Here is a 19,447-nt window from a genome sequence, read left to right on the forward strand (position 1 = left end):
ACAGTCCGCATAAATGATGTACTGCACTAAAATCACAATCAACTCCAACCTCTGTACTAGTTCTGTGCACAAAAGCAACCGCCGGAGGGGGTCGCTCCAGACCAACCAGCACTTTAAACAAACAATTCATTGATATTTACGACTATTGATGAGGACAGTTTTACTCAAATATTTTAAACAATATGAAACAGTGACTTTATTTGTGACTGAAAAAGCAACTTTTCCATAGTCTTTGTGATCTGTCATCTTCTTCCACCCCCATTGCGGCTGAGAGTGGTACGGTCTGAAGAGCAAGACACCGCCGCCCCCTCCGCCTCACTTTACGGCAGATGCACTCGAGCTTGTACCGCGGCGGTTTGTCGGGGAGGTTCGACCGGCCGTAGTGACTACCGGGATGCCGCGGGGAACCACGAACACAACAAACGAAGGCTCCCGTCCTCCACGCCCACGCTAGCAACCACTGGGCTGCGTGGGAGGGGATTCGAGGCCGCATCCCCCCTCCCATTCTTTTAAAAACTATACTGACGTTCTCGGAGAAGCTGTCAGTGGCTGCTCGATTGAGCAGCTGCGGCCGCTTGACAGGTGTTGTCGCCCGGCTCAGCGTGAAGAGATGCCGCCCGTCCAAAGAACCATGTCGGATCTTCGAACGCGGGCGGACGGTATGTAGAATTCATAAAAACACAACGAAACATGATGTATTTTGACGAACAAATCCTAGTTCCCATTTCGTGGGGTTTTGCCGGTAAGGGCAAAAGTAAGACGAGAATGAGCTTTTCACACAAGTCTCACGATAAAGCCTGCATTACACATTTCAGTTCCGTTTATTATCTCGTGTTTCCATTGCACTTAGTATAGTAGTGTATGAGGCACTGTTAGGGACATAATTCAGGATTTCTTTTCACACATGGTACTGGAAATGTTCTAACACACACTAGTCCATTCTTCTTCCCTGGTCATACAGACTACTGAACATGTTTTTGTTCGCACTCTCCTGAAGTGCACTCAGACACACAATTGATTTTTTTATTTTTTTTCAAATGCTGAAATGCTTTCTTTCACACACACATTAGTGTCTCCTTGTGTGTGTGGTGATGCCTCGTGAAGTGAAACAAATGTAGCATGCAGCTGACCTGGTTCTTGCCATTGCAAACGGGGGATGCCCAGCACTGGCTCTCCTGCTCACACAGCCCGGACAACATCAGTACCTCAAGCCTGACTGCACACTAACAAGTGTCTGCTCACACATACATAGATACTACACACACTATATGCAGACATATACAACACAGCCATTGTGCTTCTCTCTGGGACCCTTCACTGTACCAGTAACTTTCCACTGCAGGGTGAAAATGATGCAGATGCTCAAAAAGAGGATCCATGAACTAGTTGCAGACATTTATAAGTGTGTGAACGAAGATGGCTACTGTAGTTTGTGCTCATATTGAACCCGTGCGTGTAAGTGGATGTTTTATGAGACGCTTCATCTCTGTTTTGTGGCCTAGCCTGATTTCTGACCTCACTGGAAAGGAGCACTAACTTAACAGTATCTCCAGGGATCAATAATAACACGTCATATGGTCTACACACTAATTATAATGTGCGTGTGTGTTTCTCTCTCTGTTTGTGGAATGGCATTTGCGATAACAGCAGTCTCAGGCAACTATTGTAGCCAGTAGACAGTTTTGGTCTTTTACAGCATGTGATGTTTTGACCGGAGGGTGGGAGACCTACTTTATATCAATTTTGTATTCCATTCCTATAAGGACAGCTCTGAATTTGTTTGGTGCTGAAATTGCAAAGCCAGCCGGATCAAATGCCCAACACTGTCTGCTAGCCATAGGTTGCCCAACCCTGATTTAGAGACAGATTTATTTGTACAGTGGTTATTACTGACACTAGATGGATGGCTTTATATTAGCCAATATGTTAGCCATATGTTGATCAGATGGTCATTGCATCAAACATTTATGGTCATCACACACAAACAGCTAAATGTCCTTCCACATAAGCAGTCATATAACAAGGAATAGTAAGGGATGAAAGAAAACTATTTGTGTCTTGTGTAACACACAAACCAACAGGCCTTCACATAAGTGCACTCTTACAACTTTGTCTAGTGGAATTGAATCTGACTTTGAGGGATATCTGACAGGGGTAGAAGTAACCATGGATGTCTGCAGCCAGACAACCTGGTCCTTGAAGTACTAAACCATAAATGGAGAAGATTAGAACCAACATTTTCGATTAGACTTATCTGTCAGGACAACACTATATATGTGAGCGTTGCATCTTCGACAGCGCCCTTTTCTCACTTTGCCTTCCAGGGGTGTAAGTGTTCGCGAGGTAAGGAAAGAAACCCAGATCTGATCTTGTCAGATTCCTGTATTTCAGAGATTGAAAGAAATAGACGAGCAAATTCAACTTGTGTGAGTCTTTATTTACATTGGATGCCTTCTTGAAAGATTAAACGAACACACATTGGAAAATAGTTGTTTTTTTTGTGAACTAATAATTGAGCTTACGTCCCAAGTGAGTGACCTGCTGAAATTTCCAACAACAACAATGTATACGTTCGGTCCTGCACCTCACTTCCACATTTTGTTCAATAAGCAAAATAATAATACAAAATCAATATTTTCTCGATTATTCGTTTGATTCATGTGATAATCGATAGACTAATTGATTCTAAAAATATTTGCTAGCTGTAGTCGTACTTGTTAGCCGATTTCAAGTAGATTTATTTATTAATTTTAGGTTTTACTTTGGTTAAGCTCTTTTTACACTTGTATGATATAATTGTTTGTCGTATCAATTTTTACAGCTTAATATTAACAGCGGCTCAGTTGTTTAATGCTTGTATGACAGTTAAGTATGTTAAAATGATACTTGATTATTATAAATTATAATCTTTCTATTTATTTATCACCTATGGGAAATGTATGTTGGAGTATGAACAAATCAGAGGTCAATTAATGTATGTTAAAGAAGTGTTTCCCAACCTTCATTGTCACAAAAGTGGTTACGTTACACGGGTTAATTACGTATCTTCTGCCATCTAGAAGAAGCTATAAGAGCATTTAATTGTTCTACCTGTCACTGTAATATACTGTATTATTTGTAAATACATAATGCTATTGAATAACTTTTTGACCAATTAATTAAAATTTGATTATTCGCCATGGCACATTAATGGCCTATAGCACAATGGTTGGTCATTACTACATTATAGGTTCCACTATAATGTATTATGTATGTGTTGTTGTCGTAGTTTGCACCATCATACCGAGAGCTGTGTCTATTAATTCACTTTTATTATTACTTACTGCATTTTACTATTATGTAGCTAAATAAGTTGACAAAATATGTGATTGTATTGTAGCAAATACATTTGGGCCAAATGTGGTCGTGTGTTGAGTGTAAGTCTTTGCATCTCTTTGGCAGCACACACACAACTGCTAATGTGCCACTAGCCTTTTAAACGCCACCTTTGAGCTGGTAATTACAAGGCAATTTGTCATCCTTCTCAGCACCACAACTGAGATGTTTGTGTTGTTACCGGAGACCTGTGCATTCTACTGGAACAAAGCTAAATAATTCAACACTAATATGGAGTCCATAGAAAATTGATGCCACTGTTGCAGTCACAGGAGTGAAAAGCCTCGAATAAACCAGCTACTATAGACACCAATTGAAAAACATTCTTTTTTTTTTTTTCTTTCATTTTCAGCATGCTCACCACCCAACAGTTTTATTATTTTTTTTTAATCAAATAGCACACGAGGCAGGCCCCCATTTAGAGAGAGGGCAGCCCTCTCTGCCAAGCTTACCGCCTAATCCGCCAGCCGCCTGCCCATCAGTGCACACTTCCGAGCCTTGCCCACCACGTGCTGCCTCACCCCTCACTGCCCCTGTCTGTCTGCGCCCTCATTTGTTGCCAAAATAAATTTACCCATGTGGCATTCAATGTCTACCTCTACATATTATGGGATAAAAAAAAACAACACATTTGTCAACATTAGGACTCATGCGAAGTATTACGCCAATGTTCTCAAATTATAACAATCCCATTCAAAAGCGTCACAACAACTAATATTGAATTAAATGTTGTGAGCAGATAGGTAAAAATCAATTTTGAATTTCGCAGATCAGAATGCATCCATCCAATTGCCATTACTGGTAGATTTTATTTTATTTTTTTTAATGTAGATCACTTTTAACTTGCATGACAGGAAGTAACCAGCGGACAATAGTAGCTTGCAGCTAGCAATCAGAGCCATTGAGATTATATTTTTGGTTTATTCTCATTGACAATTTTATTTTTTTAATCTGCAACGCAGCTATGTTGTTGGCAAAGGAAGGGAATCTGGAGCGGCAATTTAAAATGGTACTCGGGAGCTACTGTTAGAATGTTCAAAAATGGCTGTAATCGCTGCAAAAGTGTGCCCCTTCTCCCGTCTCCCACTAAGATAGACAGTGATTTTCTTTTTTCAAACTCAGAGATCCCGCTGCTTTGTATCAGGTTTATTTTTCTGTATTGTTCATTTCAGGTTAGGGTGAGTTATGGCTCCTGCTCAAGTGCAGCTTGGCATGCGTGTTTGCGTACTTATCTGTGTATTCGCTTTTGAGAGAGGAGCAGAGAGAGAGATGGATGTGATGACTTGTGGTTGTATGAGAACAAGAAAAAGTGTGAGGTTAGTTACTGCATGCTGGAAAAGGTGTGTGGGTTTGTGATGTTGACACTGAACTGGTCGATCTCGGGAGCTTGGCTACTTGAAAACAGATCTTTTGTCAAAAAAGGTGGTGCACCCTTGCTATACTACTTAATGAGGTTTGCAGGTGAGCTGGAGCTTATCACATCTGACTTTGGGCGAGAGTCGCACAGAGCACACACTGGACTGCTTGCCAGCCAAATGCAGGGAACACGTAGACAAAAATTTACCGGTACACAACTATTCGCACTGACGTTCATATCTATGGACAATTTTGAGTATTGTATTCAATGAAGGGGCCGACTGGTTAGCACGTCCGCCTCACAGTTCAGAGGTCGTGGGTTCGATCCCGGCCCCGGCCTCCCTGTGTGGAGTTTGCATGTTCGACCCGTGCCTGCGTGGGTTTTCTCCGGGTACTCCGGTTTCCTCCCACATTCCAAAAACATTCATGGTAAGTTGATTGGACTTTCTAAATTGCCCCTAGGTGTGTTTGTGAGTGCGGATGTTTGTCTCTGTGTGCCCTGCGATTAGCTGGCAACCAATTTGGGGTCCCCCCCGCCTACTGCCCGAAGACAGCTGGGATAGGCTCCAGCACGCCCCGTGACCCTTGTGAGGATAAGCGGTATCGATAATGGATGGATGGTATTCAATGAACATGTTTGAGTGTTTTTGGAATGTTAGCATATCCAGAGAAAACCCACGCAAGTACGGAGAGACCATGCATACGCCACACATTAAAGACTGGAGCCTTAATTTAAACTCCAAACCCTGTCAGGTTGCATGGGCTAATCATTGGTCTATCGTGCTGCCCCAATCAGAATCGATTTAGGTAAATTAGCTTTTAGCTTTTATTATTTGACATAAGCATCACTCATGAGATCAGTTGGTTAGATTAGCCACAGTTATCTTATGTTGCGTTCAATGTATCATATCCAAACAGTGATATTTTAATCAGAAATCAACGTAAGTCATAAGATATCAGTGGCTAAATTAGTAAGTTGCAGCTAATGTTGCCTAAATTAGCCAAAACGATCAAGCCAAGCTTTGATAACTATATGAGCTTGCCGTCTTATTTTGCTCGCCATTGTTACAAGCTGGGCCACATGTAAACGTGATACTTGTGGCTCATTAGTACGTCGACATTGCAAGTCCTCTTTAAAACAAGTGTAAAGTATCTTACAAGTGGAAAAAATAAATAAAAAGCACACAGCGGTGACCGGGAAAAGTTTGATTTTCTTTTTGATTTAAAATGTTGTTGATACCTCTATCCGCTCTCTAAACTGACTAGCCGAGGCCATGCGTGTTAAAGCAAGACAGATGGCAACGAGCATCCGGTTTGCGGCCTTAGCCCGCACGCTTATCTGTCAAATCCTCTCTCACAATTGACACTAAAGTGGCGATTGGCAGGTAAGCTGCGGGGATGAAGCCATGCATTGAGCAAATGATTGTTGCGTTTTCTAGTTAATGGCTGCTTCTCAGCATCCATTTACCCTCGCAGCAAACTTTGAAGGCCGCTAAGTCGACTGCTACTTCTTCAAGCTATCTATACCACTCAGCCATTGACGCACCCCTTAAGCCTAGTCGGCCTGAATAGTGATCGTGGTCTTGGAAGGGTGACTGGGCTAGACTGCAGTGCTCATATCTGACAGGATTGAGAACTTTGTGTGGTTGGTGGATCACTGACTGATAAGAATGTGGCACCACCGATCGATGGATGGTTAATTATACGTATAATTTGAATGCAGATTTCTGTACTGCAGTCAGTGATTTCTTTGCAGTTCTTCCTTTTTAGTTTCCTTATTGTTAAGTCAAGTCATACTTTATTTAGTAACTCGGTAGCGGCAACCTAAAATCAAAGTATAATAACTGTTTCCTCACTCGCAACGCTAGATGCTAAATGACTTCAGTGTTAATTGTGTTGTCGGTCTGTCGCACGCATGCACGAGCAGCAGGAAAGCGCCCCGAGACTGCACGTGCCATAAGAGAGTTCGTGTGGCCGTGTCTTTGGAGGACGAGGTCAGTCGGAGGGCAAATGGAAAGGTGTCGTCAGATCGGCAACTTCAGACAGGAAGAAAATTTAGCTCACCATCTTTCTCAGTTCTCAATTTCCTGAACGTTTATGTCCCTGTCCTTCACACTCGATATTGTTCAACTGGACCACTGAGCTGATTTTGGATGGATAGTTCTAAGCGTACAGTATTTGCAATAAGACTTTTAATGATGTTTCCATCAAGCAGTCCTGTCCGGTTCAGCTCGTTACATTACTGTTAGGAATGATAAATCCTGGATTTCTGGAATCTGGAATCCTGGATGGTGTTGGCCAGATGGTGAGTCCTGCGTCATCTATATAGGGTGTGACATCATACCACTGAAAGACAGTTATAGTAGTAATGAATTCATAAAAAATGGTAATGCATTTTAACACTGCAAAAACAAAATTGCCATACAGCTTTGTAATTATCTTGTATATGACTCATCTTTTTAAAGAATCTTTAACATTTTTAGTGTGCTGCGAGTTGACAATTCATCGACAATCAACAAACTCTGACCACCCTCTTCTTTTCGACAATATCATACCACTGTAGCGAATACCCCGACGTGCTGAAAAAAATTGGCTGCTTCGTGCCCAGCACATCAGCTTTGATTCTAGGCTATCTGCTCTTAAACAGTTGTATATTAATTAATTGTCACGGGACAATGGCTGGAAAAGCCTCTACAAGAGAGGTGCCCAAGTCCGGTTCTCAAGATCCCCCATCCAGCCCGTTTTAGGTGTATCCCTATTCCAACACACCAAATTATCAGATCATCAGTAAGGTTTGGAAAAGCCTGATAACGATCCTGATGATTTGAATCAGGTGTGTCGGAATAGGGATACACCTAAAACAAGCTGGTTAGGGGCTCTTGAGGACCGGACTTGGGCACCCCTTGTCTACGAGGTATTATTTCTGCCTGTTCAGCTGGGGTTCCAAGCGTGGCAAGCTGATGCCACATGGGTGACATAAACCACTGTCTGGTCGAGCAGGTTTGTCATTGTCATATTTTTTGCAGCACTTAAAGATCAAACGATCATAAGAACTAGGGCTGCACGATATTGGAAAAACAATGTGATATGCGGTATGGTTGTTGAATATAGGGATAACGATGTTAACATTTACCTAAAGAAATGACATTTTTTATTATCTAATGAAGGATTACATTTTTTTCATGCAGCAAAATAAGCATGCTCAATGTGTTCTTAGCTAAAGTGCCATGTATACTACTGAGCCATAAATGTGTTTCATGGAGCGGAAGTTATGATGACTACCTGTAGTTCAGTATTGTAATATTGCAAAAAGTCTAACTTGATTGGCGTGCCATCACTAACCCTTATTGGTATACATGTAGTGTGCATCTAAACTTGTGCTATTTGGCGGCCACAGATGGAAGATAACAAAATGGGTCCAAAGTAATTAGTGTTACGTATAAACATTGCATATTGCAATAATATAACTTAAAATAAGTATAACAGATAGCTATACTGTAAATTCAGATTTGGCTAAAGTCATATTTCCTATATCACTTGAAAAAAGTTGTTTTAGATTAACTCCTCCAAGTACAACCAGGGATGTGAGTTGGGACACGGACAGTTGGACACCTTATACGTCTGCGCTAGTGTGAGTGTGGCGAGTTCTCATTCATTTGTTAATTTGTGATTCTTGATAAAAACAAGTTACCTGTACCTTAAAACAAATTCTTGCATCGCAGATGAGGTAACTGTTAAGACGCTGCTGTTTTAAAGTGCGCATACACTGACGTCACTACGCATTTACGTCAAGACAGAGCATGAACAGACTGGATGCAGCCTGGCTATTCCGATTGAACTGTTTACATGACGCTCCTTCGGATTGGCAAAAGGAATATACCACCCCTGTGAATCCGAATGAAATTCTATTTAGATATGGCCTTTTTATTCCGATTGAGGTGTTTATGTGGAGCATTTTCATTCCCTTTGGTCATTTGGATCCTTTTTATTCCGATTGAGGTGTTTATATGGAGCGTTTTCATTCCGGTTGGTCATTTGGATCCTTTTTATTCCAATTGCGGTGTTTATATGGAGCATTTTCATTCTGTTTGGTCATTCGAATCCTTTCTAATCGGAATACATGGCTCCATGTAAACCCGGCTATTGACTTAACCCTCAGTATTTTGACATGGATATACCATATCTAAATAGAATGCATCTAAAATTCAATAAATGGTGAGTGAATATTTATCCACCCTCCCTCCAAATAAATGCTTTAAAGACACTTTGTCCACATCCAGTTATGCAGTGGTATTACCAAATCATCAACTAGCTCTATTGTTCAGAGAACAAATGCCAGACTACTTTATATTAAGGTTACAGTCAGCCAAGAGCATCAATAACGATCCACTGTGTCTGTTTCTGCCTCAGTGGACTGCACATCACATGACCCTCACTTTGACCATTCATAAAGTCAGGGAAAGCTTTGCGTCTATGCAGATCTCTTGCTAATCTGAGCCAGGCCAGCCCCCGTGATGTCACAGATAGCCCCAGCTGTCTGTGTCATCTCGTGTCCCTTGGCTGTTCCTATGAAGTCTGCTTGAGCCTATAGAGAGGTGGAGATTAATCCTGCAGCTGCCCTGTTGTCGCTGCAAGGGCCGGTTACAGCATTGTGATCTGATAAGCGACTTATCGATGTTGCTGTAGCTTAAATTGAGGCGGTATTTATAGCCCCCCTGCAGCTCTGCCCCTCATTCACAAATGGTGAAGATGATGGTGTGGGTGGTGTTCATGTCAGGACTGGGATTCCTATGAATAGACTGGCTGCTCTGTCTACTGAAATATTTATCTGCCATGAATGAATAATAGACAGATCTTTCTTCAGTGGCGATGAGCAGATAAAAATTATATTAGAGGCTTCTTGGATTTGGAGAACCAAAACAATTTCAGTTGTCTTACTTTGAAACTGCAGTTGATAAGTTATATACTATATAATTATTACATTAGCGTGACTAGCCACAAGATGCGCCCTCCAGCGTCTCACCAGTATTGGTATCATTTTTGAATGAATCATGTGGTGGCCTCGTTCTTGACCAGATCACGTGCACACGTGTCGAAATTTGATTGACCAACAGTCTCATTCAGTCACTGGTCATTTGTTTCTGTTTTCTATCACGCCAAATAGATTTGACTCACCATTAAGTATTGCTTCAAATAGATTTTCTTACTCAAGCGGTGGACCGATGGGCCTTAGTCTTCAAGTCTTGCAAGCTGTAATCAACTACATATTATTGTACATTGTAATTAAAAAATGTACTTTACATTAGATCAATATATCACAATATTCTTGTCATATTTTGTGGATGTTGTACTTTGAACATGAGCACTGACCGGTAATTGTTGACCGTAAGTTTATCATTGTCCCTGTCAAGGATGCCATTGGGTGCATTTCATCTTGTCCGTGTTGACGGCCGTAACTGCAATCATTTTCCACCCCCACCATTTGGACTTGACCTGAGCTAACGCATTACCACCCAAGATGTCATAAATCCCATCGAGGACGTTTTGCTCTTTAACCGTTTGAGCTTGAGCTTCCATTGAGGTGTCACAAAATTATCAACATTTAAAGGTTTATCCCACAAAGTACTTACTTAATACAAACTCAACCTTGTGTGATGTATGTCAGCATTTCCTACACAGTGAAGATGATGTTTGAGAGTGTTTAGAACCTTTGGATATTCCACAAAACAGACAAGTGAGAAGACTAGCATATGTTCTTTGCTAGGCCCACAGGGCACCTTCTCCAAAATATGTGGCCCCTTGAGACTCTAGTTTCTCCCTGTTGTCTGTTGGCTGACACAAGCAATAATCCTCACATATGGCCTGCGTGCAAATCTATTACGACACTGGCTGGCATTGACCCGTCCTCCAGAGGCTACTCCTCCAGAGCTGTTGCTTTCTAAGTCACACCAACACTTGTTTGGTTTGTTCTTACTCTAAATAGTCACTTAGCTTGTGTGGTTTTCATTATGTGGGAACGCCCGTCTCCTTATTGATGAGATGTAGCAGAACTGCAGATAATCTAATTAGTGCAGAAAAAAAGGTACACCTTGCAGTTAGGCGACAATAAAGGTAGCACACACTCCGACCTCTCTGGCTTAGCACATTATCCACACTGATTGGGATCCATGGAAACACCGTGGATATTCACAGAAGGAGATTCTTTCCCTCCATAAACCCCTTCTCATCCTGGACACTGACGAGGCTATTTTAAGAACAGGACCTTCTTCAACTATAGGTTTTAACTGATGTGTTAAGAGTAGATGTATAAGAACAAGAGATGGGGTTGGTCTTAAGAGTCTTACAGTGCTTCCCCTAAGACTCACCACGTGTGATGCGGAAGAACCCGACTGCAATGGACCATTGAGAAGAAATGACAGTCGGCGACTCACACCCACCCTTTGACCGATATAGCCATGCACATCTTCTGACAATTAGCAACGGGAAACAGCATTGTGTATCGGTTTATGAGCCTCCACATACTGTATATTGTACCGTATGTTTTATTTTTATTGAACGACAAAAACATGGCATGATTGTCAAGGAAGGAACCCTGTACATAGTGCAACAGTTCACTTGGGTGAGGCTTAATTGTTCAGTGTGCTTAAGGTGACACTTTAAGGAAATGTTGCACTGAAGACCACAATATCCAGGACCAAGACTTGCCCAGGACCAGAACTCAGAGACCAAGACTTTTGAGAGTCAAGACCAAGGCTGAGACAAGACCAAAACTGAGACAAGGCCATGACAAGCCCCTAAAAATCTCATTTAAAAACCATGAAAGCTTGAACAGTTGAATGGCATTCTCTTTAATTTTCCATCCATTTTGATTTTGTTTTTAGATACGTTTGAAAGCCAAAAACATGTCTGCAACTTTCAAAGCAGAACATGCAGAAATCACAAAAGTCATTATCCATCAATCCATCCATTATCGATACTGCTTATCCTCACAAGAGTCGCGGGGTGTGCTGGAGCCTATCCCAGCTGTCTTCGGGCAGTAGGGGCGGGACACCCTGAATTGGTTGCCAGCCAATCGCAGGGCACACAGAGACAAACATCCACACTCACAATCACACCTAGGGGGAATTTAGAGTGATCAATTAACCTGCCATGCATGTTTTTGGAATGTGGGAGGAAACCGGAGTACCCGGAGAAAACCCACGCAGGCACGGGGAGAACATACAAACTCCACACAGGGAGGCCGGAGCCGGGACCGAACCCACGACCTCTGAAGTGTGAGGCGGACGTGCTAACCAGTTGACCACGTGCCGCCTTTTTTTAAACTAAATTATTGTAAATTATACATCATTGTTTGTATTTAATAATAAAGAATGAATAAATCATTTGTTTAGTTGATTTAGCATAAGGTACAGCCAATGTATATTGTTCATCTCTGAAAGGCAAAATTAGATTTGCATGTGTAAAGTTAAAGGGATACTTCAAATATGTATGCCATTTGGAGCAGTAAAAAAATAACATTTTGTCTATCTTTTGATAACTTATTTTTCATGTATTTTTAATAACTTTTAAAAATAATATAGCTGGTCGCCATGTTCAATAAACACGTCACTAGATAACTGCCACGTGCGTAAACGTTGGACTAGACTACACACTCTAAAACAGTTGGGTTAAAAATAACAAAGTTTTGGGTGAAAAATGGACCGATCCACAAATTGGGTCAATTTGAGACACTTTCTTGCGTTGTTTTGTAAAAGAAAAAAAAAGCCCAATTTTTTGGGTTGTTTTGTACAAAACTACCCATTTTCAGGGTTATTTTTGCAGAAAACAACCCAGCAAGTTGGACAAGTAGTGGTTCGGTCCATTTTTTGACCCAAAATTGTGTTATTTTTCAACCCAACTGTTTTTTGAGTGCACAATATACGCACACAGCTACGCCACATCAATAGCGTTAATCCTGAAAGAATGAGGCCATATTGTTTCCAGCCAATACTATGAAATAAGTATATATAAATAATAACAATAAGAATACCAAGTGAGACTTTTGATGTGAAAGATGCAGTTTCGGATGGTCTTTTGATGGCACAAAATAAACTTTGGAGAGCGAGTGGGACCAGCTACATATGCATGGACAATGCTGAAATTAACTCAGTATTTCATCCTAACTTATGATGAACAGAGTGCTGCTTTGGTCCGGTGTCTCATTCAGCGGATACGAGAATGGACTTCGCTTGCATTATTATGGACATAACGCCAACAAAGCCGCCACCTGCGCCAACCAGGAATCGCAAAGGGTTGAGATAAAGAAGATCCACCGTGAAGATGATAAGCAGTATAGAAAATGAATGTAGATGCTGAGAACTCAAAATCTCTCTCCATACTTTTCACCCAAACGCTTCTTACTTTTAGTAAGAAGTTATACTCCATGCATTTTTCAGTTAGAACAGAGTACATAAGTACAATGTTATATGTAATATGACATTTTTTGTTGCAACTTTCCGCAAACCCCATGTGTGAAAGCTGCAATGTTGAGAGTGTAAGAAGGAGTAAGCAGCAGCAGCAATGGCAGCCTCAACTGGTGCAATGCAGTACCTGGCAGGGGGACACACACTCCGGAGCATCGAGGGCTCATTCACAACACACAGACACAACATCAATCACAGCCTTGGCGAGCTTTCCTGCTAAAGCCTCTCACTGCTCTCAGACGAAATGCCAGCTCGCTCATTTCATACGTCTTTGTGGACACTAATTCCTTGATCACCCAAACTTCACTTCAGTCTCTTTGACCTCAAATCTGTGATTATTGACATTGTGTAAGTTGCACTTAGGCACTCACTGTCTATCAGTACTTTTCTCATCAGTTTTCTGGCATAACTAACATGAAAAAAAATCCTGATTGAAATCCTATTTTGAATCTTACTTTTGGAATTCCTTGCACATTTGTTTAGGTGTCTTTACATAAAGCCCCAAATTCGGGTACTACTCTGTGTGATATGATCCCTCATAAATCCCACACTTGAATCTAGAAGCGTGCACAGCAATGGTTGTGGTATGGTTGAGTGAATCAATGCACTGGGGGCATTGTCTTACTGTTCCAATTACTGGTGGATTATAGCAGCGTGCTGTGCATGGATTTCTTCGGCGGCAACAAATTTGATTGAAATCCAGTTTCAGATTCCAGAGCCAGACTCGGGCTAGGGGGTACTCATCGAGTAATGTGTCAATTGTTGGTGTTTAATCATAATACAGGCAATTACATTGAATAGATTAATTAACTATGCCTTGGCACAGTTGACAAAAATTGGAGTTAGCGACTTGACTGCGACCAGCAGCAAATTCTCAGGTAGTTTGCTTTCTGAAAAACAGGTCAGCTATGACAATTCGTTTTTTACGACATTCCTACGATGGCATGACTCATCCTAGCAGCATTAGTTGAAACAAGAGTTCAGAACAGTCAGAGAGCTTTTCCCATCTCATTAAAAATCGATATTTTAAAGGACTAATTCATTGGTAATGCTCGACCAAAGAAAATTGGTCCAATGCCCATCCTAAATGCAGACGATGATCAAAAGCTTTTTGGGTCATAACAATAGCAAACTACTGGTACATACTGTATTTCCTTCATATCCATTCACATCTTTTGGAATTGCTGGTAACAAAGATGGGGCGGCACGGTGGTCGACTGGTTAGCACGTCCGCCTCACAGTTCAGAGGTCGTGGGTTCGATCCCGGCTCTGGCCTCCCTGTGTGGAGTTTGCATGTTCTCCCCGTGCCTGCGTGGGTTTTCTCCGGGCACTCCGGTTTCCTCCCACATTCCAAAAACATGCATGGTAAGTTGATTGGACACTCCAAATTGGCCCTAGGTGTGATTGTGAGTGCGGATGTTTGTCTCTGTGTGCCCTGCGATTGGCTGGCAACCAGTTCAGGGTGTCCCCCGCCTACTGCCCAAAGACAGCTGGGATAGGCTCCAGCACGCCCCGCGACCCTTGTGAGGAGAAGCGGTACAGATAATGGATGGATGGATGGTAACAAAGATACCTACAAAAGTGGACAAAAAAGACAAAACGTCCTACCCTGATGGATTAATAATGGATGACATTTAGCAACAAGTGGTGCATCTGACATATGACGGTATGTCCATTGTCCAGAACACATTTCTTTTCCAAAGCACACGACGGCACCCTTCATGCTGCCCCGTATTACCGTCTGAATCCTCACGCGGTCTTTCGTCACCACCACACTAATCCAATAAATCACCTGCGCCAATTTGACGTCTGGGTGGGCTCTTGCATAACGCCGCTGGATAGCCGACCCGTGTTTCCCCTGGTGACCGAAATGACTACAGGGGTGCCAGTTATTTTTAGCCCTGAAGCACATTGTGAGGCAAGTGGGGAGGGTGGTGGGAAGGAGCGCCTGCTTGTCACTCCTTGGTAATCCTCTCAGTGTAGCCAAGAGGATCATTAAAATAACAAGAGGTGTAAAGTAAGATTCCGGGTTTGTGTAACACCAGGGAGAAAGTGCAAGCGGTAAGGCGAGAGTTAGTTGAGTGCAATGCAGGAAGAGGTTCTCGCTTTCCATTTTAAACTTGTGGGCATGTGTCTTTGTGCATGCATAGAAGCTATGCCTGTCCTTGTCCTCGCAACACCTAGCACCACCAGCATATACAGTGCCAGGGAAAGGGAGACAACAAAAACTCACAACAAAACTTTCATCAAACCTAATCTATTGTGACTATGGTGGGCTTGCTTTCGACTTAGAAATAGAGGCGTCTGAACTTATTCTCAAATCGAAAACCATGTCATCATGCACAGCATTTCATATGATATTTTTTAGCTTTTCCCAGAAGAAATATTTTTGGTGTTCGTTTTGGATAAGGGGTTAGGCTGATTTTTTTCACACCTTAAAAACAAATCATACCATTTTCCACACACTTTCTACACAAGTTATCTTACAGTTAATATGCCTTGGTGTTAACTCCTTAAAGTCTCGGTTTGTCTCGTCTTGACAACACAAGCCAAAACACCTTGTTTCCTCTCGCTCTGTTTTATCTTTTTTTTCCTGGGTTCTTGTTCTAATTTTGGATCGTATTTCCTATGAAAATTAACGTCTAATTCCAAGTTTGCCAACTGAATTGTTTAAAATCTGTTTGCTTCTTGTTTTAGCCTTTCAATTGGTTCTATCGATGATTTGAAATATTGCAAAATTATCCTACAAATTATTTCTTCAGGCACAGCAATGATTGAGTGGTTAGCATGTCAGCCTCACAGTTCTAAGATTTGGGGTTTGAATCTCTGCTCTGGCATTTCTGTGTGGAGTTTTTTCTCCCAGTGCTTGCGTGGGTTTTCTTTTTGGACTTCGGCTTTCGGTTGGATGGAATTTGTTTGATCTGTACAACTATTCAGCCAACAGTTTCAATGCCACTAATCATCTTTGTTTTGTGACATCTTGGGGGGCCAAAATGATTGATTTAAATTGTTACCGATCCATAGGATTTCACTGATTTACAGTCAAGGTGTGAATTGCGACGCATTATAGTCTACTATGATCATTTTCAGGTTTGTCCCCGAGGTTGTAAACCCGAATCAGGTGTCCCTCTGTGATATACACTCGCTACAGTGCGTATCACTTTTCACGGCCTCCCTATATTGCTGATTTTTTTTTTTTTTACAGTGCTACTTTGGATGCTGTTTTTTACATCGTACAAACCTGTATTGTGTCCTAATTGACTGCCAGTGTTTTCTGCAGTACAATTCAGCATGCTGTTTTTTTACAGTGTACAATGTATTTGTATACATCTCCGTGGCATGTCTCGCACAGAATGTGTTCGGCTTACTAAATTTGATTTAGTGAGGGAGAAGAAGAGGACACAAGTGTCAATAAAGATAGGAGGTATTACTTACACTTGATCGCTTGGCAACCATGGTGAGAATGGCCAATTAAGTTCAGCGAACTGCGCAAGAATGGGACCCTTTCATGTTTCCTTACTACAGTTTTCAAATCTACCGTATTTTCCGGACTATAAAATGCTAATTTTTTCCTAGGTTTTGAACCAATGCGGCTTATATAAAGGTGCAGTTATTCTGTGGATTTTTCTTCCACCGCCAGGGGCGCTCTAACCGGAATTACAATAAAATTGCCATTAACAGGATGTGACTGCAGGTGGAGGAGTTATGACAGACGAAGGCAATATGCACTAGGTTATGAATTGCGGGAGTTAACTGACAAACTGGAGTCGGCAGCGGGCAGTGAAATGAAGATACGTATTTGATCTTCTATTGGTTCTGTTCCGTTTTAATCAGCAAAGTTGCTGCCGTGGTAAAAGGCACTGTTAGGAAAGATTATGTTCTGGTACCTGTATATTTACAGGTCAAAATCGTTCTGTAAATGCAGTAAATATCTACTTTTTCAGCCTAGGCTTATATAAAAGTGCGGGTTATATTTCACCTATTGCAGGTTAATTTTGGAACGTAACCCCAGTCTATGTTTCTTGTCAGACTCCTTTCAACACTTGACTTTTTAACTATTACTGGAACGCATTCCTAATAGAGGCCGTTTTGTTCTTTCTTCTTTCAGGATATGAGAAGACCGAGGATGCTTCCGAAAAGACATCCTTAGCGGACCAAGAAGATGCCCGATTGATTTACCTTAACCAGCCACAGTTTACAAAATTTTGCAGCAACAGGGTCAGGTAAGAATTGCTTTCGATATGTAACAATATCTTACATTACAGTAACAATTAGTCACTTACTGCATACACTGTAAATTTTAGTTAGACGGATAAAAGGTGAGCATTTACACATCTTATATGAATAGCTCAGCTTTTTTTTTTTTTCTTTTTTTTGCCTTTGTCTGCTGATACAGTAGGCTCATTAGTCTGTGTGATTTTCCATTGATTTCCAATCAGTGCAGTCCAGTTACCATGGTCCACATTTTATAGCTGCACATAATCAAATGTAATGCCACCCATTATTGCCTTTAACCCTAAACTGACGCATAGGGCTGTGGACAAACTGTTCAATTAAATGCTGATGATCATGTGACTGTTGGACTTCTTGAATGACTTCATTGTCAAATGTACATGCATAACAATGACTGATTAGCTGAAATTTGCTGTTAACGTTTTATCTAGTAAGTATTTTTCTTGGATCAGAACAAATCAAGAATCCATGAAGTCAGCACTTTTCCAGTGTGACTGTCTCTTCCTGTCTTAGGATTACGCTGCTTTGAGCATTAAAGGTCAAGCGTGTCAGGTCAGGCCTTCCTCTGTCAAGGAATATTACTGTTGGCATTCTGGCTCAACGAGTTATGCGTGTACGCATGCACACACTCACACACACACACACACACACACACAGATTTGAACCGAACAACGACCGTGAATGAAACAATAAAGAAGGGTGTACCCATCAATGTATTAAGTTACTTGAGTGGTTGCACACACACTTTTGTAGTTGTTTCCATGGGTCCATGAAATGCAATATGCAAAAGGGACCGTGAACAAAGCATGGACAATAACACATGACCGGGATCATCTACAATATATTAACTACACGTTTCCCACATCACAGGTTAAGACTTAATGACTTCTTGTCATTCATCTTTAAATACGTGTAACCTTTGATTCTGCATTAGTTCGCACATGAGGAAATGCATTACAAACTGATTTGGATCGCCAAAAGATATACTGGTTCCACCAGCTTGTCAGTGTCAGGAAGCCTTTGTGTGCAGCTGTGTTTACCTTGGATCAGGTGGAAAACGATACATTCTCATCATGCGGGAACATAATTTTCACACCTAATAGCTGCTAAGAGACATCATGTGATGACGTGTTGTTCTCCTTTGTGGTATTTCCAATGATTCTTTCACTTATAAATGCATTCTTTTTTTTCCCAAGTGCCTTTGTATAAAAAACAAAGAACAGGTAACAAATGATTCCATTCTGTAAAGAGTTATTTAACAGATGATGTCAAAAGTCGATATAGCTTCCCTTCCATTCCTTCTTATTTCTCCTTTTCACACTAGTAATGGCTGTAAATGTATTGTATCTAACAGTTGAGGTGTTAGTTCCTCTTTGTAGAGAGAGGTTTAAAATTTCTCTGTAGTACTGCATATGTTTAATTTTAATCTTCTATTGTCTATAGTATGTTTTAAAAAATATCACATCACACGTATAGCATTTATTTAAATAGCCTCAATTAAGCAGTAGCGAGTTGGTGACATCATGTGACACTTCAGTTAAACGAGCATTTAAACATCATTTTTCTACTTTTTTTGGCTTTTATTATAACGTCAGGAGAGCAAATGCGACAATCCTAGATACAGAGATTAAACATTTGCCTTTTGGGAATTTCAGTACAAAATGAGCACTACAATTAATTCATTATTATACACTAATTTATTTTACCAAATTCCAGAGTCGTAATAATGATAGTAGTAGTAGTGCTTTTATTTTTCGTTTCGTAGAACTTGTCCTTATATTTTTGTGAAAAGAAATGTTAATTCATGACATTGAACATGATGGCAAGAGTTTGAAGCTGGATCTAATCTATTGACATTAAAATTGTAAATATACTCTCCACATGTTTTTTTTGTGTGTGTAAACATTAGCTAAATGCTGGTACAGTACTTCAAACTACATTGATCGGTCAAGTTAAACATAATTGCTGAGGTAGGAAAGGTTGATTAAAGATTAAACATGAAACGGCTCAGGCTTGGGCTG

General features: G+C 41.0%; 1 protein-coding gene across 7 annotated transcripts in view; it reads left to right on the plus strand.

Annotated features, from left to right (window-relative positions):
• The first annotated feature begins 312 nt into the window (after positions 1-312).
• The window catches only part of atp8a1 (ATPase phospholipid transporting 8A1), a 117,717-nt gene continuing 98,582 nt past the window's right edge, over positions 313-19,447 (plus strand). For all 7 annotated transcript variants that reach the window (XR_015082179.1, XM_086014860.1, XM_086014850.1 and 4 more), the window contains exons 1-2: positions 313-659; positions 17,302-17,416. Coding sequence is in view for 6 of the 7 variants with exons in the window: in XM_086014860.1 (XP_085870986.1) it covers positions 611-659; positions 17,302-17,416 (164 nt within the window). In the remaining variant the exon portion in view is untranslated. The remainder of the gene's footprint in view (positions 660-17,301; positions 17,417-19,447) is intronic.

Source organism: Filicampus tigris, chromosome 2, assembly GCF_054856515.1.
Source record: "Filicampus tigris isolate MCC_2025a chromosome 2, RoL_Ftig_1.0, whole genome shotgun sequence".
NCBI classification, from domain to species: Eukaryota; Metazoa; Chordata; class Actinopteri; order Syngnathiformes; family Syngnathidae; genus Filicampus; species Filicampus tigris.